General features: G+C 46.2%; 1 protein-coding gene across 1 annotated transcript in view; it reads left to right on the top strand.

The window, feature by feature from the left end:
- COX10 (cytochrome c oxidase assembly factor heme A:farnesyltransferase COX10) overlaps positions 1 to 23,168 on the top strand; it is a 161,354-nt gene that overhangs the window by 22,340 nt on the left and 115,846 nt on the right. Inside the window, exon 5 of the mRNA XM_077458622.1 lies at positions 3 to 51. Coding sequence (XP_077314748.1) covers positions 3 to 51 — 49 coding nt within the window. The remainder of the gene's footprint in view (positions 1 to 2; positions 52 to 23,168) is intronic.

The raw sequence follows: 23,168 nt of genomic DNA, 5'->3' as shown, positions 1-23,168 counted from the left end.
GCCTCTGTGGGAACCGGTCTGGCCTCCTGTGCAGCCAACACCATCAACCAGGTAAGTCGTTCTTCTGTGTCTCAGGATCAGTTTTGTGATTGGATACAAGTGAACATCTCCACTATTAGAGCTGCTGGTCAGTCCCCAGTTGGTCTATTTCCATTGTCAGCGACCTGTGCAGAGATCATTTCCTACCATTTCCATTACTGTTATCTTGTTGCTACGGGTTACCACATACCGCACTTCATCAGTTCTGCTCCACCTGAATGATTTATTCAGATTTTGTGTTTTCTCTTCCCGTCTGATTTGGACTTAAAGCATAAAAAGCAGCCAATCGTCGTGTTTTCTTTTTATTATTATAGATTAGAGAAGAATTAATGTCTGATTGTTATTTCCGTCTGTGACCCCATTAGGGGGAATTTCTTGTACTTTCCTGTCTTTGTGACACTTTGTACAGGAAATGCGGAGAAGAGAGCTTGTTAAGGGATACAAAGTAACCCGGAGAGAGAAAACAAAAATCTCCTTCTAACCATCCCCCTACTCTACCAACAGCGGGGTTTTGTTTGTGTCGGGGGCCCCATTATATGGATTTCACATCACTTCCTGTTTTATCAGCCTGTCCAACATAAATGTTTTTTTTTTTGTCTGGAGTCGCCATTTAACTCGGGGGAAATTTTACAAACGATCCCATGCAGTGCGACTGCACCCCACACTGCAAGGCGGTAATGCCGTGTTAATCCCAAAAGCAAGCTCTTATTATATTGCAGCTTACCAATTCTTAGATGTGACGGCTGCATTCCTTTTCTTTTTTTTTTTTTTTTTAAGACTTTCTTCTGATTTTCATCTTCTGATCCAGCCAACAAGTTCAGTTGTTTTTCAACAGTACAAGCTCTCTTGCAGTTTACAGGGTTGAGACAAACCATTTAACACTGACCAGGGATACTTTTACATTTACTTGTATTTCTTTATGTAAAACCTTTTATCCCAAAGTCTCGGTTTACATTGCTGCGACTTAGGCCACGGAGCAGATTTCTTTCCTGCAACCCGTGGTTGCAGGAAAAAAAACTAGCTTGATTCCTCCATCAACACAGACAGTGTTGATTCGGGAATCCCTCCTGCTGGGCCTTTGTCTTGAGGGGCGGGAAGGAGCCGTCCGCGCCGGGAAAAGACAGTGATTATTGCTAGCAGCTATAGAAGCCGCTAGCGATAATCACAGGTAAAACCCGGCATACTGGTTATACCCAAATTGATCGATCAGCTTGTTACATTCCGACCTGCCTGTGAACGATTTGAACCGTGTATGGGCCCGCCTTAGGATCTGCCATGAAAATGCCATGTATCTCTATGAGAGACGTTCCGATTGACACCGCAGAAGTCGCTGCGACTTCAGAAAAAAGGTTCCCGCACTGCTCCGATCCGACTTCAATGCCAGAGAGTGTAAAAGTCGCATCAAAGTCCAGACTCCAAAGTTGCACTAAAAATGCACAACTTAACTGCTTGTAAAGTCTTAGCTGGAGTTCAGCTTCAGTTTTGTTTAGTGTATCTGCTAGTCCATTTAACACTCCCCTCCCCCCCACATACTAACAGTGCTGCTGTCCAAAGGAGGCCCCTGTGCTCCTTCATCTAGAGTGGCGACGCTCTAATACAGGAGGTATATTGCTGGCCGGATCGCCAGGTGAAAATAGAGGGGGAGGGGGGGAGTCTATAAAAAGAAAACAAATGCAGCCACCACATATAATGATTGGTAAATAATTGATTATAAATATATGACATTTTTGGGGGCTTAATGCTGCTTTAATTGCTCATTTTAGGTCTAGGGGGTTTGTTAAAGAAGATTTACATACTTGTTTCTCGGCACTGCTAGACCCCGCAGTGTCCTCTCCCCTATGATCTAGCGGTGACGGCACCGAGACCATTGCAAGGATCATAGCCCTACACTGGACACGATGCCGCCCAATGGATAGTCCATCGCTGGAGCACCATCTACTTGGGGGGAGGGGGAGCAAAGAATGGGGGTAACCATTTGGCTGTACTCCTCCAGTTCATTCTGCACTCCTGTGGCCCGTTTTCAGCAGACAGCGGGCTGAAGTCCGCTGTCTGCTGACATCACAGAGCTGTCTGCTGACATCACAGTGCCGGCCCGCTCAGGCAAGATCTACGCCCATGTGACTTGACCGCCACCCGGATCAGCCTCTCAACAAGCTGATGAGAGCCTGAGCCGCCTACTCCCGCCCCCCTCCACAGCCCAGCGCTCCAGTCAGCAGGGCAGAGTAGAGAGCCGGTGATCCAGCTGTCACATGACCCGGTCACGATCTATTGGACGAGTCTTTTCTCTATTGTGAACTGGGTCAACCTCCGAGTCCCATGGTTCTGGGGTTAACGTTCAGCATTCACCATTAGGGAAAGAAAACAGGCCTCTCCCAAAGTGCAATATGTAAAAATATGCAATTTATTTAAAATACTAAATGGCCTCTTACATTAAAATAGTTAAAAGCAAGCTTATCTGTGCGCAACGTGTGTAAAACACGCTCCTTGCATCACTTCTGGTTTCTCGAGCTTCTGGCCACGCTCTACGCATTACGTCACAACACGTGACTTCATCAGGGGGAATCCGGATTGGTGTATGAACAACTCTATTTATGTGTAGGGCTGAGCTCAGGCGTGTTCGCACACCCCATGTGCAGAACCCGCCAGGAAGTCGGCTCAGCGCTGCGCTAATCACAGGCAGTGAGACATTGCCCCGATGTGCGGCTGTAGAGATCGGGAAATGTCTCGCTGCCTGTGATTAGTGCAGCGATGCGCCGACTTCCTGGCGGGCTCTGCACGTGGAGCGTGCGAACACGCCTGAGCTCATCCCTATTTATGTGTAAAAACAGGAAGTGAATTTGTGGCCATTTTGTTGAAGACTATGTCCTCGCAATTGGCGGCGGCCATTTTTTTGGGGAAGGTGAAGATGGACTAAAATCGGAACCTTAAAATTGAGTGACCATTTTTCTTATAGGATCTGTCTCCATCTTGGCAGCAGCTGTTTTATAGGTAGGGTTAGGTGTTACTAATTATGTCCTAAGATGGATCATATTGTTAAATCAATAAGTATTGTGGATAAATAAAATTAAAATAGAATAATAGAATGAAGAAAATATGATAAATGGAGGCAACAATAGTATGATGGGAGAAGACTCCCTAGGTGCTTATATATGTGTGTGTGTGTGTGTATATACTGTATGTATACATATATATATTATATAAAAAAATCTCTCTCTCTCTATATAGATATATATCTCTCTCAGATATTATATATATCTCAGATTATATAAATATATTTAAAAATCTCTCTCTCTCTCTCGCTCTCTCTCTCTCTCTTTCTCTCTCTCTCTCTCTCGTCGCAATACTTTTGGCAGTATAGTGTAGTTGTGATGATATGTACAGACATATTAACGGATGTCAAAGTTGGGTTTTTTGGGATTTTATTTATTTATTTTTTTATTTTTTTTAATTTACCGGTATTTATTTATTTTTTCTTCTATTGTAAATATTTCATCATTACAAACCAAAATACGTTGTTATTATTGGATATAGTACTTATACAGTTTGTCCACAGTTTTTATTTCTTTTTTCTTACATATATTCTCTAAACATCATAACAAGTATTTAGCCACAAATAATAACAACATATCCATAAACATAAAAAAAAAAAAAAAACACCAAAAAAAAACAAACGAACATATGTTTTTTGTTTTTGGGGATTAGTTTTGACGTTGGTCATAGAGGGGTTAATTAAACCCAATTTTTTTCAAAACGGTTTCCCTTTCTGCATAAAACAAACGCCTCATTAAAATCAGACACTAACAGCGCTAAATGAGTATTAATATTACTAATACATTATCACATAAATCATAGGCGTCCTTCACTCTTATATCAAACTTAAAAAAAAATTAAAATAAAATAAATATGAAAATAAACAATTTAATAAATGTATCAAATCTCCATCCCATGTAGTAGACGGCATTCAGCATTAATGTATATATTTCCATCTACAATCAGCCGTCTTGCAAATAGAACAAAAAACAGTTCACTTGGTCATAGAGGGGTTAATCAAACCCAATTTTGTCAAAACAAATTTCTAGTTCTAAAAATAAATAAATGTGAATCCTCGGGATCAGCGGCCGTCCTTTTTTTTTTTTTCTTTCTTGTTTTTTTAGCTCTGATGATCACGGAGAAGTAGAGGAGTCTTCATGCGGTCTCCCCCCGGTCCCCGGGCACTATGTGGTTGCCCCTCCCGTAGATCGGCTGCTGCGGGGTCCGGCGTTCTCCAGATTGCCGGCGCGGAGCGCCCGTATTGTACGTCTCCGGAGAGCGGCTCTTCACGCACCGCGACAACAATCTCTTGTCCACACAAGTGCACACCCTCCTTCTACATCCTTCTTTATCTCTCTTTTTTTTTTTTTTTTTTTGTGCCAGCTGAAGCTTAAAACCTCTCGGCCTTTCACCCGGCACTTCTTTTGTCCTGATCCCAGCCGCCCCCCGTGGGGCAAGAACTTTTTTTTTTTTCCCTTCATGTTTGTAGCTGATCTATTAAAACACTCAAGAGCCGGTCTTTTCCCATCTGTAAAAAAAAAAAAAAATTTGTAATTGAGTTCGGTTTTATTTCCTTGTTGCTTTTCTTCTCTGTCCTTTTTTTTTGTTGTTAATGCTCTCCTGTAATACATACATTTCATTAGCCTGTGACTGCGGGGCTCCTCAGATAAGGAGTAGCGGAGCGCGTCGGCGTGCCAAGCAGCCTCATTCACAGACTGAAACGCGCCGGGGTGAGATAAGCAAATGAGTTTACAGCTATTCAGCCTTTTATCGGTGAATGGATCTTAATGCCGCCATTCTTCAGGAAGGAGAGGGATCTCTGGGGAGGATGTGTGCCGGCCTTTTTTTTTTTTTTTTTTTTAACCTATTTGTAGCCTGCTTGTGCGGAGGGTTGGTGGGGTATGGGCTCACCATTTCCCTCCGAGCCGAGGGCAGCTTCAGAAAATCAATAAAGATAAAGCATTGTCAGATCTTGGGGGGCGGGGGGCATATTGGCATTCATGCCACTTCGAAGAAAGGGCAGAAATTGTTACCTGGCAGGATTTTGTCTTTTCCGGACTTCTCTTTTTTTAAAGAATTATTCAGAGCAAGGTGACGGTGTCTGGGAAAGGACCATCCCCCCCCCCCACCCCCCGGTCCACCGATTGGCCTTCTCAAGCCACCATCTTGGTGCTCCTTCCGCCATCACAAGCTAGAAAACCAAATACCCCCCCCCCCCGTGTTTGGAGCCCAAAGGGAGTGGAAATATCACCCACTTTCTTATGTGACAGTTACTGGGTCTGCCCTGAATTTGGTTTGGCATTGGCCTCATGTACCCGTTGGGACTCTCAGGCAATGCCACGCACTCATATGCTAACAAGAAGCATGCTGATAGGGAGGGAGAGCAGAGTGAGCAGAAGGTAGGCTCATCAGTCTTCTGCTGCATCTTCATAGTCCAACTGCAAACTGAGGGTTGAGAGGTGACCAGGCTATATTGTTTTAACTCCAATACAGGGGTCTCCAAACTGCAGCTCGAGGGCCAGATGTGGCCCTTTGCTTGCCTTTATCCGGCCCTTGGGACACTATTGCTCCCCCTGTCAATGGGGTATTATCCCCCCCCCCATTGACACCAATGATGAAACATAAATTCTTCCTCTGACATCAAATATGGGGCGCTATTTTTCCCACTGACATGAATGATGGGGCACTATTCTCCCCATTTACACCTACAATGGGGCACTATTTCATCCACTGACACCAACAATGGGGAACCATTTCAACCTCTGGCACAAATGATGGGGCACTATACCTCCCACTGACACCAATGATGGGGCATTATTCCTCCTGCTGACACTAATGATGGGGCATTATTCCTTCTGCTGACACTAATGATGGGGCATTATTCCTACCTCTGGTATCAATAATGGGGCACTATTTCTCCCTCTGGCATCGATGATGGGGCACTATTTCTCCCTCTGGCATCAATGATGGGGCACTATTCCTCCCGCTGACACTAATGATGGGGCATTATTCCTCCCTCTGGCATCAATAATGGGGCACTATTTCTCCTTCTGGCATCAATGATGGGGCACTGTTTCTCCTTCTGGCATCAATGATGGGGCACTATTTCTCCCTCTGGCATCAAAGATGGGGCACTATTCCTCCCACTGACACCAATGACGGGGCACTATTTCTCTGTCTGGCACCAATGATGGGGCACTATTCCTCCCACTGACACCAATGATGGGGCACTATTCCTCCCACTGATAACAATGATGGGGCACTATTCCTCCCACTGATAACAATGATGGGGCACTATTCCTCCCACTGACACCAGTGATGGGGCACTATTTCTCCCTCTGGCATCAAAGATGGGGCACTATTCCTCCCACTGACACTAATAATGGGGCACTATTCCTCTTATACCAATGATTCCTTATTTTTTTTTCCCCTCTTAACCAACCACAGGGGTGCTGTGTAATATTCTACTCCCACTGGCCACAGTCCGGCCTTCCTAAATCCTGAGGAACAGTAAACTGGCGCTTTGTTTAGAAGGTTTGGGGGGACCTCCTCCTCCAATAGAAATAAAGTCAGGTCACCGGGCTGGCACGGCTGTCTGGAAAGGCTTTATAAATCTCATTATCGGCTGGGCAGGAATACAAATCCCTTGACAGCTCAAAAGTCCACATATATTATTCAGTTGTGGATGTTAACTGGAGTTCAACCTAAAAGAGGAACTTGAGTTGTTTTCTCATTTTTCCATCTATTAAATCTTCTGCTCTTCTTGTTGTTTTATCTTTGGGTAGTAAAACTTTTTTTTTTCCTGGCAGTAAATCCCTTCTACAGCCCACTTCCTGTTTCCTGTCTGGTCATTGGCCTAGGCTTATGACATCATGCACAGCGCTTTCTCTCTCTCTCTCTCGCGCGCTCTCTCTCTCTCTGGTGGTGAGTCATAAGAGGGCCAATGAGAGCTGCAGAGCTGGAGGTGTGTCTGTGTAAATCCAGGAAGTGAACAGGCAGCAGCTTCAGCTGCCCACAGTTAAAATGGCTGCAGCCAGACTCAGTGGAGGGAGATTTCTGCAGCACATTTGGCGAGTACAGAATCACAGTATATATAAAATAATATGCAAAGTGGTTGGAGGGAAGCTTCAGAATGGCAAAGATGTTTTTATTACAAATTATGTGAGCAGACTGCAGTTCCTCTTTAAAGCCAAACTCCAGGCACATTGAAAATGATCACTTGCAGTAGGGCTGCGACTGCAAGAAAATTGCATCAACTATGGCATGCCTTACGTATCCAATACTCTTGTCCTCCCTGTACCTAAACTGTATTACCAAAAGTATTGGGACGCCAGCCTTTACACGCACATGAACTTTAATGGCATCCCAGTCTTAGTCCGTAGGGTTCAATATTGAGGTGGCCCATCCTTGCAGCTATAACAGCTTCACCTCTTCTGGGAAGGCCGTCCACAAGGTTTAGGAGGGTGTCTATGGGAAGGTTTGACCATTTTTCCAGAAGAGCATTTGTGAAGTCAGGCACTGATATTGGATGCAAAGGTTTGGGTCCATCTAAAGACATGGATAAGTGAGTTTGACTGGCCTGCCTGACCTCACCCCAATAGAACACCTTTGGGATGAATTTGAGTGGAGACTGCGATAATGGGCGAGAGGGCCTCTAATTCATCCCAAAGGTGTTCTATCAGGTTGTGGTCAGGACTCTGTGCAGGCCAGTCAAGTTCCTCCACCCCAAACTCACTCATCCATGTCATGGTCCTTGCTTTGGATGGATGAGCAAGTTTTGGGTGGAGGAACTTGACTGGCCTGCACAGAGTCCTGACTTCCACCCCAATAGAACACCTTTGGGATGAATTAGAGGCCCTCTTGTCCTTTATCGCAGTCTCCACTCAAATTCATCCCAAAGGTGTTCTATCGGGTTGAGGTCAGGACTCTGTGCAGGCCAGTCAAGCTCCTCCGCCCCAAACTCACTTATCCATGTCTTTAGATGGAGCCAGATCTTCGCATCCAACATCAGCGCCTGACTTCACAAATGCTTTTCTGGAATGGTCAATCATTCCCATGGACACCCTCCTAAACCTTGTGGACGGCCTTCCCAGAAGAGTTGAAGCTGTTATATATCTGCAAAGGGCGGAGCCAACTCAATATTGATCCCTACGGACTAGGACTGGGAGGTCATTAAAGTTCATGTGCGTGTAAAGGCAGGCGTCCCAATACTTTTGGGCATGTAGTGTAAATGCCTACAGCCACCGTTAAGGGGTTGACAAGCTGTAAATAAGCTTTTAAAATCGTCTCCCACTGACCTCTCTAGCTTCATGTACTGTGCAATTATTCCTCCTCAAAGATCACAACAGAGGCTCCGAAGTCCATTTCCATCAGTTTCGGACAGCTAACATCCCCTGCTGTTTGTTCACTTTAGAGGGCCATGAAAAATAGCGGGGGATGGGGCTGTGATTTCAGGGTTTCTGTTGTGTATTTTGAGGATGAATGTCTCCAAAGTGCTGACATCTACAGAGGTGCATGAGGAGTTGTGATAAAGTGCTTTTACAGCTTGATCAGAATAATACTGTATTGTTTATTGTCTGGTAGAGCTGCACGATTCTGGCTAAAATGAGAATCACGATTCTCGCGGCGTATCATCTTTCACATTAAAACAAAAAAAATTGTGCTAACTTTACTTTTTCGTTTTTTTATTTATTTATTGAAGTGTATTTTTTCCCAAAAAAAATTGCATTTGAAAGACTGCTGGGCAAATACAGTGCGACATAAAATATTGCAGCAATCGCCATTTTATTCCCTAGGGTCTCTGATTTTATATTATATATATATATATATATATATATATATATATATATATAATATTAATACATTTTATTTATAACGCACTTTCAATCAAAGGATCTCAAGTGCTACATAGTTACAATAAAAACAAACAGTTAATAGTTCAAAAAAAAATTCTAAAATTTTCAGTAGGCTGAGAAACCCTCAATATATATATATATATATATATATATATAACATTTTGGGGGTTCCAAGTAATTTTCTAGCAAAAAATATTGATTTTAACTTAAAGTGGGGTACCCCCTAAAAAAAAAAAAAAAAATTAAAAGTCAGCAGCTACAAATACTGCAGCTGCTGACTTTTAATAATCGGACACTTACCTGTCCCAGGGTCCAGCAATGCGGGGGAACGAAGCCCCCCCCCCCCTCGTTTGCCGCTCCGCTCGCGGCGCCGTCATGCGTACTGTGGGAGCCCGGCTGTGGCTTCACAGCCGGGCACCCACTGTGCATGCGCGAGTGACGCAGGGCGCCGTGATACGCCGTACAGTCACCTGGGACATGTGACAGGTCCCAGGTGACTGTGCGGCGCCGAGGGGGAAGTGATGTCACCAGCCTGGGCAAGGAAGAAGGCAGACTACGAGGGACCCCCTAGCAACAGGCATTTAGAGGTGAGTAAAAAATTTTATTTTTTTGCCAATTTTTTAATTTTTTTTAAAAGAATTTTAAACAACTTTTTATTTTTTGGTGGCAACACCACTTTAAGCCCCTGTACACACGGTCGGAGATTTCCACAACCAAATCCGTCGGATTTTGCCCGTCGGATTTTGTCCGTCGGATCTTGTCCGAAACTGTTGCATACACACGGTCGGACAAAGTTGGCGAAAAATCAGATCTTTCAGAACGTGATGACGTTATTTCGTTACGATGGGACTACGTTCAGACTAGTAGCCAATAGCTTTGATGTAGGAATTTGATCTGAGCATGCGTGGCACTTGGTCCGATCAAAATTCTCTACACATGAGCGGAGTATGTCCGATCGGCCCAGTTGGTCGAGAAATATTTCCAACATGTTGGAAAATTGGGTTCCGATGGATATTCGGACGGAATCAGTCCGATGCATACCACACAGTCTGATTATCCGACGACACGGTCCGATAGGACACATTCCGACGGATTCTCCGACCGTGTGTACAAGGGCTAAGAAAGAAGTGTCAGAAAAAAATTTAGACTTTAAGTGGTTAAACTTCCTGCATTTACAAGTGGTTGAAAGCTTGGCGGACTGCCTGGATTTATTCTTTACACACAGAAGTTTATCCCTTTGATCCAAAAAAGGAAGAGTTAGTTACAATGTTTCATATAAAAAGCTTGGCAGACTGCCCAGATTATTTGTTTACACACAGAAGTTCTTTCCCTTTGATCTAAGAAGTAAGTGTTAGTTACAATGTTTCAAGTTCTACACTTGGCAGACTGCCCAGGATGCTTTCTTTTGACAGCTGAGTGAGCAGATAATCTCTCCACTTGTTTATATGAAAGAATCACTCTCAGGAAGAGATCGTCAGGGGGGGGTGAATCGAGATCGCGTTTTTTTTAACGATTAATCGTGCAGTTCTATTGTCTGGTCACAGGCTCAAAGATTTGCCCGTCTTTAAAAACGCTACCAGTTTAGTAAGGCCTTTTCAGATTTCTGTGCTAAACCCGCGTGTATCGGGTCCGCTTGGACCTCAGAAGAAGGGGGGAAGACCCCCAAAAGCGTGTCCTGAAAATGTACCTGCTGGGTGGGTGAGGGGGGGGGATCACGGACAATACCCGGCTGTGGTTCCGCAATGTGCGAATGTGGCTACAATCACTGAAACGATAAAATGAAACGCACTCCGCTACATTTCTCCTGTCTGCGCTGCGCCTTTTGATTGTCACAGCCTGAGCGTTTGTAGTTGCCGTCGGTGGGAGAGAGCGGCCTTTTTTTTAAGGTGGGCCGACTGATTCCTCGTCTGCCGGGAAGATCAGTAGATACGTCTCCAGGCAGATCATATACATAATTGGTGCGGAGAGGCGAGGAGGCCGGCTTCCCATTATCTCCGCACGGCACATTTTTTTTCATGTCTGGAGAACTTGTCCCGTTAATGGTCTCTGCCAGACACGTCGGAGGATTTGTATTGTATCGCCAGAGGAGACTCGTTTCCTTCAATGCGTAGAGGACCGAGGATGGAGGAGGGGACAATCGATGCGTTTTCATGTCTGCCGGCACCCTCCGTTCAGGTCAAGGGAACGGGATTTGTGACGTTTCCTGTACTCGGCCATGATTTCTAATGTGCCCAATTATGTGACCGCGGTATTATTCCACAATACGTCTATTGTGTGTCTGGTGAGCCTCGTTCCCTTGTAACGCTACACAACTGTCTATTCCCTTTGTGTCCATTTACATGCATTGCAGGTCAGGTGTAAATGAGCCCTTATAGTTTCCATTTAAACTGCAGCGCACAGGTATGACCCACAACATAGGAAAGAATTGGCTTTCCATGTCAAATACGGTATATGCACTAAAATTCATGCACTTTGCTGCAAGAAGACAAGTTAGGATAGGATCATAGCGAGCTGCTTCAATAAACATAATGTGTTACTAAACCCAGGAGCCTGCATTCACTATATCTGTTCTCCCCAGGACCCTGCATTCACAAAATCTGCTCTATCCAGGACTCTGCATTCACTATATCTGATCTCCCCAGGAGCCTGCATTCACTATATCTGCTCTCCCCAGGAGCCTGCATTCACTATATCTGCTCTCCCCAGGACTCTGCATTTACTATATCTGCTCTCCCCAGGACTCTGCAGTCACTATATCTGCTCTCCCCAGGACTCTGCATTCACTATATCTGCTCTACCCAGGACTCTGCATTCACTATATCTGCTCTCCCCGGGAGCCTGCATTCACTATATCTGCTCTCCCCGGGAGCCTGCATTCACTATATCTGCTCTCCCCAGGAGCCTGCATTCACTATATCTATCTGGTCTCCCCAGGAGCCTGCATTCACTATATCTGGCCTCCCCAGGAGCCTGCATTCACTATATCTGGTCTCCCCAGGAGCCTGCAGTCACTATATCTGATCTCCCCAGGAGCCTGCATTCACTATATCTATCTGGTCTCCCCAGGAGCCTGCATTCACTATATCTGGTCTCCCCAGGAGCCTGCATTCACTATATTTGGTCTCCCCAGGAGCCTGCAGTCACTATATCTGATATCCCCAGGAGCCTGCATTCACTATATCTGGCCTCCCCAGGAGCCTACAGTCACTATATCTGCTCTCCCCAGGAGCCTGCATTTACTATATCTGCTCTCCCCAGGAGCCTGCATTCACTATATCTGGTCTCCCCAGGAGCCTGCATTCACTATATCTGGTCTCCCCAGGAGCCTGCATTCACTATATCTGCTCTCCACAGGACTCTGCATTCACTATATCTGCTCTCCCCAGGACTCTGCAGTCACTATATCTGCTCTCCCCAGGACTCTGCATTTACTATATCTGCTCACCACAGGACTCTGCATTCACTATATCTGCTCTACCCAGGACTCTGAATTCACTAAATCTGCTCTCCCCGGGAGCCTGCATTCACTATATCTGCTCTCCCCAGGAGCCTGCATTCACTATATCTGCTCTCCCCAGGAGCCTGCATTCACTATATCTGCTCTCCCCAGGAGCCTGCATTCACTATATCTATCTGGCCTCCCCAGGAGCCTGCATTCACTATATCTGGCCTCCCCAGGAGCCTGCATTCACTATATCTGGCCTCCCAGGAGCCTGCATTCACTATATCTGGTCTCCCCAGGAGCCTGCAGTCACTATATCTGATCTCCCCAGGAGCCTGCATTCACTATATCTATCTGGTCTCCCCAGGAGCCTGCATTCACTATATCTGGTCTCCCCAGGAGCCTGCATTCACTATATTTGGTCTCCCCAGGAGCCTGCATTCACTATATCTGATCTCCCCAGGAGCCTGCATTCACTATATCTGCTCTCCCCAGGAGCCTACAGTCACTATATCTGATCCCCCCAGGAGCCTGCAGTCGCTATATCTGCTTTCCCCAGGAGCCTGCAGTCGCTATATCTGCTTTCCCCAGGAGCCTGCAGTCGCTATATCTGCTTTCCCCAGGAGCCTGCATTCACTATATCTGCTCTCCACAGGACTCTGCAGTCACTATATCTGGTCTCCCCAGGAGCCTGCAGTCACTATATCTGATCTCCTCAGGAGCCTGCACTCACTATATCTGATATCCCCAGGACTCTGCATTCACTATATCTGGTCTCCCCAGGAGCCTGCATTCACTATATCTGGTCTCCCCAGGAGCCTGCAGTCACTATATCGGATCTCCTCAGGAGCCTGCATTCACTATATCCGATCTCCTCAGGAGCCTGCATTCACTATATCTGGTCTCCCCAGGAGCCTGCATTCACTATATCTGGTCTCCCCAGGACTCTGCACTCACTATATCTGGTCTCCCCAGGAGCCTGCAGTCACTATATCCGATCTCCTCAGGAGCCTGCATTCACTATATCCGATCTCCCCAGGAGCCTGCATTCACTATATCTGCTCTCCCAGGAGCCTGCACTCCATATATATGATCTCCCCAGAAGCCTGCACTCACTATATCTGATCTCCCCAGAAGCCTGCACTCACTATATCTGATCTCCCCAGGAACCTGCATTCACTATATCTGGTCTCCCCCGGAGCCTGCATTCACTATATCTGCTCTCCCCAGGAGCCTGTACCCACTATATCTGATCTCCCCAGGAGCCTGCATTCACTATATCTGCTCTCCCCAGGAGCCTGTACCCACTATATCTGCTCTCCCCAGGAGCCTGTACCCACTATATCTGCTCTCCCCAGGAGCCTGTACCCACTGTGCCTTCTGGGATATGTGACATCCATATCAAAGGTCCATTATTAATAATGGAGGAAGGGGACAGGCCTAGTGGCGTGGGATCGCAAGGCCCAATCGCTGAATCCAGAAGAGCCGGCGAGCCTCTTGATGACGTTGCCTAAGAAGATGGTGGAGGGGGACCGAGCGGGGGCAGAATTCAAAGAGGATTCCGCAGGGCAACTGAGTATAGGAAATGGTTACATCCCACAACATCATGTACAGTGGGCTCAGAACATAAATTCAGGTTGGAGAGACTAGACATCCACTTTAAAGAAGAACTATAAGCAAAGTTTTTTTTTTGTTGGATAGAGTAACAAGGGGATTCTTTTGCCTGTTCTTTTTTGTTTTTGCCATCTGTGTCCCTTCGGGGAGATTCCCCTTCACTTCCTGTCCCATAGCCAAACAGGAAGTGAGATGAAATCTCTTGGGGCCCACCAGGTCACCAGAACCAGTGTCCCCATTGGAAGATCCCCTCCTCTATTTGGTGTCAACCCAAAATTTGTCATTTTCTTTTATTTTCACTTTCAACGATAATGGTAAACAGGATAAATGGAGCGGGGGAATCTCCCTTACCGGGGGACACAGACAGCAATAAAAACTGTCCGGGGTTCTAATCCCTCTATCCAATCAAAAAAAAAAAAAAATGTTTTACCTTTTTTACTTTTAGCCTTTTGCCAATAAACATATATTACTCCGTATATCTGTCAGTGATTTGTATTTACTACTATTCCCTCTGCTTGTGGTCCCGTCTGATCTGATTCCTCGGTAGCTTGGCACCTTTCCTGGCAGAGAGAAGAGACTCCTCTGGGAAGCTGGCACTGAACTCCATTCACTTAGGTAATGGAAGGTGTTCTCTGTTTATTTCCTTTCCTGGTGTAATCTGTGACTATCACAGCACAACACTTCCCTGCTAATTCATCGCCGTCACCAATGATTGCCACTTTTATCTGTGATGGATTTCCTATCGAGGAGCAATTCAGATAACCGGATTCTCTGCTGCACTTGTCGGGCGGCTATGACTGACAATAAATTGTTGTAGTTTGGCTATTTACTTCCCTTTGTTGTGTTCACCTGTTTTTTTTGTTTTTTTTTTATCGATCCGGCGGGCTTAATGAAAAAAAGAAACAAACAGATCAATCGCTGTACTAACACAAGTGTTTTTTTTTTTTCCTGGGAGCCACTGCCCCCCCCCCCACCTTTTTCTTAGACCATACCCCCCCCACTTCTGCAGTTCTCACCTACACAAGGTAAGCTTGGCCTGCTAAACACCCCCCCCCCCACATACCTGCAACCTCCTGGGGCACATCACATACCCCAGGAGCCTGCAGGACCAGTCTGAATGCACCATGTGATCTTGCACATGTGCAGTGGGGGAGCTGGCTAGGAGACACTTTATGGACCTTGCTTTGTGCACTGGTGCGCAGTGATGTTGGAACAGGAAGGGGCCGTCCCCAAACTGTCCCCACAAAGTTGGGAGCAAGAAATTGTCCAAAATGTCTTGGTATGCTGACGCCTTAAGTGTTTCCTTCACTGGAACTAAGGGGCCAAGCCCAACCCCCTGAAAAACACCCCCACACCATAATCCACCCTCCCCCCACACCATAATCCCCCCTCCATCAAATGTATTGGACCAGTGCACAAAGCAAGGTCCATAAAGACATGGATGAGCGAGTTTAGGGTGGAGGAACGTAACTGTCCTGCACAGAGTCCTGACCTCAACCAGATAGAACACCTTTGGGATGAATTAGAGCGAAGCCTTCTCCTCCAACATCAGTGCCTGACCTCACAAATGGGCTTCTGGAAGAATGGTCAGACATTCCCATAGACACCCTCCTAAACCTTGTGGACAGCCTTCCCAGAAGAGTTGAAGCTGTTATAGCTGCAAAGGGCCAACTCAATATTGAACCCTCCGGACTAAGACTGGGGGGTCATTAAAGTTCATGTGCGTGTAAAGGCCGGTGACCCAATACTTTTGGTAATATAGTGTACATCTAGCATACTAGAGGGTGCTACATGATGAGTATACTTCTTTTTATCTGTTATTAAAGGAGTTGGAAAGGCAGAAGGTGCGTTCTATGCATTAAGATAAAAAACCTTCTGTGTGTAACAGCCCCCCCTGGACTCCATCTCTCTCGATGAGAGCGATGTCCACAAGTCCCTCCGGCCGTCCGGGACACTCCTGATTGGCCGAGACACTGCAGCATTGGCTCCCCCGGCTGTCGATCAAAGTCAGCCAGCCAATCCGGGGAGAAAGGGGGGCAGGGGCCGGGTTGGGGCTCCGTGTCTGAATGGATACACGGTAGAGCTGCATAATCGTTAAAAAAAAAAAATGCAATGTAGATTCAACCCCCCTGACGATCTCTATTGCAGAGTTTGCTGATTCTTTCATATAACAAGTGGAAAGACTTATCTGCTCACTCAGCTGTCAAAAGAAACCATTCAGGCAGTCTGCCAAGTTTTTAATATGAAACATTGTAACTAACTCTTCCTTCTTAGATCAAAGGGATAAACTTCTGTGTGAAAAGAATAAATCCAGGCAGTCTGCCAAGTTTTTAATATGAAACATTGTAACTAACTCTTCCTTCTTCGGGTCAAAGGGATACACTTCTGTGTGTAAAGAATAAATCCAGGCAGTCTGCCAAGTTTTTAATATGAAACATTGTAACTAACTCTTCCTTCTTCGGATCAAAGGGATACACTTCTGTGTGTAAAGAATAAATCCAGGCAGTCTGCCAAGTTTTTAATATGGAACATTGTAACTAACTCTTCCTTCTTCGGATCAAAGGGATACACTTCTGTGTGAAAAGAATAAATCCAGGCAGTCTGCCAAGTTTTTAATATGAAACATTGTAACTAACTCTTCCTTCTTCGGATCAAAGGGATAAACTTCTGTGTGAAAAGAATAAATCCAGGCAGTCTGCCAAGTTTTTAATATGAAACATTGTAACTAACTCTTCCTTTGGATCAGAGGGATAAACTTCTGTGTGAAAAGAATAAATCCAGGCAGTCTGCCAAGTTCTAAAATATGAAACATTGTAACTAACTCTTCCTTCTTTGGATCAAAGGGATAAACTTCTGTGTGTAAAGAATAAATCCAGGCAGTCTGCCAAGTTTTTAATATGAAACATTGTAACTAACTCTTCCTTCTTCGGATCAAAGGGGTAAACTTCTGTGTGAAAAGAATAAATCCAGGCAGTCTGCCAAGTTTTTAATATGAAACATTGTAACTAACTCTTCCTTCTTTGGATCAAAGGGATAAACTTCTGTGTGTAAAGAATAAATCCAGGCAGTCTGCCACGTTTTTAATATGAAACATTGTAACTAACTCTTCCTTCTTCGGATCAAAGGGATAAACTTCTGTGTGTAAAGAATAAATCCAGGCAGTCTGCCAAGTTTTCAACAACGTGTAAACGCAGGAAGTTTAACCACTTAAAGTCTAAATCTTTCTTAAGTTAAAATCAGTATTTTTTTGCTAGAAATTTACTTGGAACCCCCCCAAACAATATATATATTTTAGCAGAGACCCTAGGGAATAAAATGGTGATTGCTGCAATATTTTATGTCCCAGTATTTGCCCAGCGGTCTTTTAAATGCAATTTTTTGGGAAAAAATACACTTGAATAAATAAAAAAAATAAAAAAACGCTGCGAGAATCGCGAGAGAAACGTGATTGATCTTCTAAGCAAAAATATCGTGATTCTCATTTTAGCCAGAATCGTTTAATACACGGAGCTCGGACTCGGGTGCCCCCATAGAAAGCTTCTGGCTGCGGGGGGGGGGGCATTCAATAGGAAGGGGAGGGGCCGGGAGCAGCGAATAGGGACCCAGGAAGAGGAGGACCCGGGCTGCTCTGTGCGAAGCCAACTGCATAGAGGAGGTGAGTATAACATCATTGTTTTTTTTCTTTTAAAACGAGACTTTACAATCGCTTTAAAGCTACCTCTTGGGTAATACGGTACCGCGGTTGGGATTTGATCCGATGACCTCGGTGCTGCTAAGCGGAGGCGCTAACCACTTACCGATTCCCTGAGATTCACTTTCCACCCGCCATTGATTCACCATACATTTTGGGGAAAGCAACGGGCAGGATGAAATCTACAGCAAAGCTTTGCACAATACGACCTGTACAGCCCAGTTCATTCGTTCTAGTTGCTAAGCCCGACTTGCAGAGAACGATCGGCTTCCACCATTACAATGCCTGCGAGATAACCGTCTCCCGCTGCGCTTGGGGGGGGTTAAAGGTCACATTTCGAGCAGAAGTAATTTTTTTTTTTCAATATGTAATTATGGTTTGTAAAAGCGGGAGTGTGCGCGAATCGCGTCGCTTCATCTATGCAATCGCCTCCACGCCAACAAGAGATGAGAGCGCGGCGTTGTCGTTCAGCCGCGTTCTCCATCCGAGATCTATTTCCCATTATAGGGAGGCCTGTAATCTGACTGCGCAATGCGCGTTAATGGAGGGAAGGGGCTGGAGGTTAGCGAGCCTGTTTAGCGAGAAGGCGCCGTACGGTTCGATATCTCTCTGTGGGTGGCGGGGGGGAGGGGAAGGGGGCGCGGGACCTCGCTCTGCCCCAGGAATGGAGATGAAATATGATTTGTGACAGGAGGAGGAATCGCTGTCACCCCGGGGGAGATTGTGTTTGTCACATCAGCGACGATCCTTCATATGAATCACTTATTTTCCTCTTTATGGTCTCGCCGTTGTGTATAGAAATCTATAGGTGATATCCAACTTTTATTTATTATTGGCCAATCTTCATCTATATGGAAGAACAAAAGAACGCAAACCGGTCATGACGGAAATCGCGGTAAAACCTCGGATTGAGAGTAACTTGGTTTGAGAGCGTTTTGCAAGACAAGCAAAATTTTTTTTAAATAAATTTTGACTTGATGTTTAAGTAGCGTCGCATCACAATGGGGTATAAAAGAGAAGCGAGGGCGCCTCTAAGTGTAGCGATATGGTTACGTTTTAACCACTTCAGCTCCCGGAAGATTTTACCCCCCTTTCCTGACCAGAGCACTTTTAGCGATTCGGCACTGCGTCGCCTTAACTGACAATTGCGCGGTCGTGCGACGTGGCTCCCAAACAAAATTGACGTATTTTTTTTCCCCCCACAAATGCAGCTTTCTTTTGGTGGTATTTAATCTCCTCTGCGTTTTTATTTTTATTTTTTTTGCGCTATAAACAAAAAAAAAAGAGCGACAATTTTGAAGAAAAAAAACCACAATATTTTGTACTTTTTGCTGTAATAAATATCCCCATTTTATTTTTTTAAAAGCCAATTTTTTTTCAGTTTAGGCTGATATGTATTCTTCTACATATTTTTGCTAAAAAAAAAAAAAAAAAAAAAAAAAATCACAATAAGCGTATATTGAATAATATAAAATTTAAACTCGCGCTGAATGGTGAAAAATAAAAAAATGGTGGAAAAGAAAACTAAAGCAGCTGCAACACACGCAAAGTGCTGCCCACTAGAAATGTAAAATTATGAAAACATGGCGCTCGCAATTTTGTTAATAAAACAAGTGTAGATGAGTGCAGAGGTGAATATACAAAGCAAAAAAACATGTAAATAAAGGCCAAATGAATGTGCTGAATGTTCTGATCCGCAATGGGAAAAAAACAAAAAACTTTTAAATGCAGTGGACCACAGACGCTCCAGGACTTTTCAGGTGCAGAAACGCCACCCCCCACATGTGTCCCCACTCCCCAAATGGCGATGACCCCCCCCCCCCGCTCTGCATTCTGGGGGTCACTTCAGGCTTTGGAGGAGGCCTCGATGAAGGTGGCGCTGTCCTTCTGGAGCGAAAAAAAAGCTTCAATACCGGGGGGCGCTTTCACCCCCTTCCTGCCCAGGACAATTTTCAGCTTTCGGCGCTGTCGCACTTTGAATGACAATTAGGCAGTCCTGCTACACTGTACCCAAAACAAAATTGTTATCATTTTCTTCCCACAAATAGAGCTTTCTTTTGGTGGTATTTGATCACCACTGGGGGTTTTAGTTTAGTTTAGTTTTTGCAAAAAAAAACGAAAAAAGACCGAAAATTCTGAAAAAAAAAGTTTTTCTTAGTTTCCATTATAACATTTTGTAAGTAATTTTTCAACTTCACCAATGTGTGCTGATGGAGCCGCACTGATTGACACTGATAGGCTGCACTGATGAGACGCCACTAATATGCAGCACTTAGGGCACTGAAAGGCGGTACTGATTGGCAACAATGATGGGCAGTGATTGCCATCACTGATGGGCACTGGCAACACTGCTGGACACTGATTGGCATTGCTGAGCACTGATTGGCATCACTGGGGCACTGGCAACACTACTCGGCACTGATTGGCATCACTGCTGGCCACTGAATGGCATTGCTGGGCACTAATTGGCAAAACTGCTGGGCACTGGCATCACTGCTGGGCACTGATTGGCATCACTTGGGGAACTGGCAACACTGCTCGGCACTGATTGCCACTGATTGGCATTGCTGGGCACTGATTGGCATCACTGCTGGGCACTGATTGGTATTGCTGAGTACTGATTGGCATCACTGCTGGCCACTGATTTGCATTGCTGGGCACTAATTGGCATCACTGCTGGGCACTGATTGGCAACACTTGGGGAACTGGCAACACTACTCGGCACTGATTGGCGTCACTGCTGGCCACTGATTAGCATTGCTGGGCACTGATTGGTATTGCTGAGTACTGATTGGCATCACTGCTGGGCAGTGGGCACTGATTGGTATTGCTGAGTACTGATTGGCATCACTGCTGGCCGCTGATTGGCATTGCTGGGCACTAATTGGCATCACTGCTGGGCACTGATTGGCATCACTGCTGGGCACTGATTGGCATCACTGGGCCACTGGCAACACTACTCGGCACTGATTGACATCACTGCTGGCCACTGATTAGCATTGCTGGGCACTGATTGGCATTGCTGAGTACTGATTGGTATCACTGCTGGGCACTGATTGGCATCACTGATGTGCATTGTTGGGGCAGTACTGATCATCAGTGCCCTGATTATCTGTGCAGATCTCCCCTGTGGGGTGATGCCGCTGATCGGCTCTCCTCACACTCTGTCAGTGTGAGGAAAGGAGAGCCGATAACCAGAATTTCCTTGTTTACATGCGATGAGCTGTGATTGGACCCAGCTGATAACATGGGTAAAGAGCGTCGCCATCGGCTGTTTACTGAGATCAGTGATGCACCATGTCCCAGCGGGGGCGACGACGAGTGCTTTCGGTGCATCTCTACCCTACATGCAGCGTACGGGAACGCCTTGATACTCGGTCGCACCTGTAGGGGGTGAACCAAACCTAACCGGGAAGTTCCAAACCTCCCTGGTCTTTGCACATGTGCAGAAAACCCCCGTAGCTGGTGCACCGAAAGGCTCTGCCAAGACCTGAAGGCTGGTGGCCTTTCCAGGAGGTGGCGATGGGCGGGACGTAGCAGGATGACTGTCCGCTCCTGACCCCTATTGACCCCCTCCTGTGCTGCCCTCTTGTGTGGCGGGGGGGTTGTAGGGATCTCTGGTGACAGTGCCGTTCTTTACAGACCCTTTTTTTGGCTTTAAAACGATTCCTTCCATGAGCTTTCCAAATGAGGCATTTATTTGTTGGCCGGAGTCGTCCTTTAAAAACCTGCTAATCGATTCCAAATTTCATCAGCCGCCTCCGCCAGCCATCGTGCGCTCCGGGCCGGCGGTAATGCGAGGTGTAATTATTCCTTTTGTAGGCCGTCATCTCTCCTCGTAGACTTGAGTTGTTATGACTGGAACGTGCGGATTGTGACTGAAGAGCTTTTCATCTGTCTATAATCAGAGGAAAATCTCCATTAACCCCTCTCCCCAAGTGCCAAAACACAGCCTAATACGTCTTCAAATGTCGAGCATCGCGCCGATCTCAGACTGGAGTCGGCGTGGCATTTCCTATACGTCCCGCGTGATGAATGTAAAGCCTCGCCATCGCTTGCCATTTGTGAAATGTCATGCTGCTAAAAAAACCATTTATAAAACGGAAATTAAAAAAAAAAAACATGCCGATGGGATGTCAGTGAGAAATCACCGGCTTTCCTGGTGCCGGCGTTTATAAAGACACGGCACGGGCTCCGCGTGTTACACACCCGCATCCTTCCTTCATACCCGGTGGTGGCTGGTGCTCAAAATTTTTTGGGGGGTGGCGAAAAGTATATATTTTTTTAAAAATCAATTGCAGCCACTGTGCCCGCAAAACGCTGCCACTGTGCCCATCAAACGCTGCCACTGTGCCCATCAAATGCAGCCACTGTGCCCATCAAACGCTGCCACTGTGCCCATCAAATGCAGCCACTGTGCCCATCAAATGCAGCCACTGTGCCCATCAAATGCTGCCACTGTGCCCATCAAACGCTGCCACTGTGCCCATCAAATGCTGCCACTGTGCCCATCAAATGCTGCCACTGTGCCCATCAAACGCTGCCACTGTGCCCATCAAATGCAGCCACTGTGCCCATCAAATGCTGCCACTGTGCCCATCAAATGCTGCCACTGTGCCCTCAATTGCAGCCACTGTGACCTCAATTGCAGCCACTGTGCCCATCAAACGCAGCCACTGTGCCCATCAAACGCAGCCACTGTGCCCATCAAACGCAGCCACTGTTCCCATCAAACGCAGCCACTGTGCCCCTCAAACGCAGCCACTGTGCCCATCAAACGCAGCCACTGTGCCCATCAAACGCAGCCACTGTGCCCCTCAAACGCAGCCACTGTGCCCCTCAAACGCAGCCACTGTGCCCCTCAAACGCAGCCACTGTACCCATTAAATGTTGCCAGTGTGAACCCTGCTATCTGTCTATCCGGCACTTCCCCTTCTTGGTGGGGCAGCGGGTGACAGCGACAAGTGGGGTCCTTTGTGCGTCTCCTGCCGTCCTCATCTCCCGTCCTCTCCTGCTGATAGGCGTCCAATAGCGGCGCCTGCCAATCAGGTGACTGGTAACAGACCTGAGCACCTGATTGGTGGTTTAGTGATCGGAAAGCGAATGTTCATTCGCTTTTCTAACACGGCTGAGTGACCTGCGAGTGCCCAGCATGGCGCCCGCAGGTCACTTTTTTTGATGCCTATTAGAGCCAATGGCTCTGATCAGGTGCTTCAAAAACACCTCCCGCCGCTGTAATTCAGGCGCCCGGCGTCCCGAAAAGGGGCCGGGCACCTGAATAGAGGGTGGCAGCGGCAACCATAGATAGATTCATGCAATGCCCCCTCTCTCCTGCCACCCCCTCTATCACCAATAGATTCATGCAATGCCCCCTCTCTCCTGCCACCCCCTCTATTACCAATAGATTCATGCAATGCCCCCTCTCTCCTGCCACCCCCTCTATCACCAATAGATTCATGCAATGCCCTCTCTCTTCTGCCCACCCCCTCTATCGCCA

This window comes from Lithobates pipiens, unplaced genomic scaffold, assembly GCF_037356315.1.
Source record: "Lithobates pipiens isolate NorthernLeopardFrog02 unplaced genomic scaffold, aLitPip1_a1.2 Scaffold_28, whole genome shotgun sequence".
Classification (NCBI taxonomy): domain Eukaryota; kingdom Metazoa; phylum Chordata; class Amphibia; order Anura; family Ranidae; genus Lithobates; species Lithobates pipiens.
This window is presented reverse-complemented; position numbering and strand designations above follow the sequence as displayed.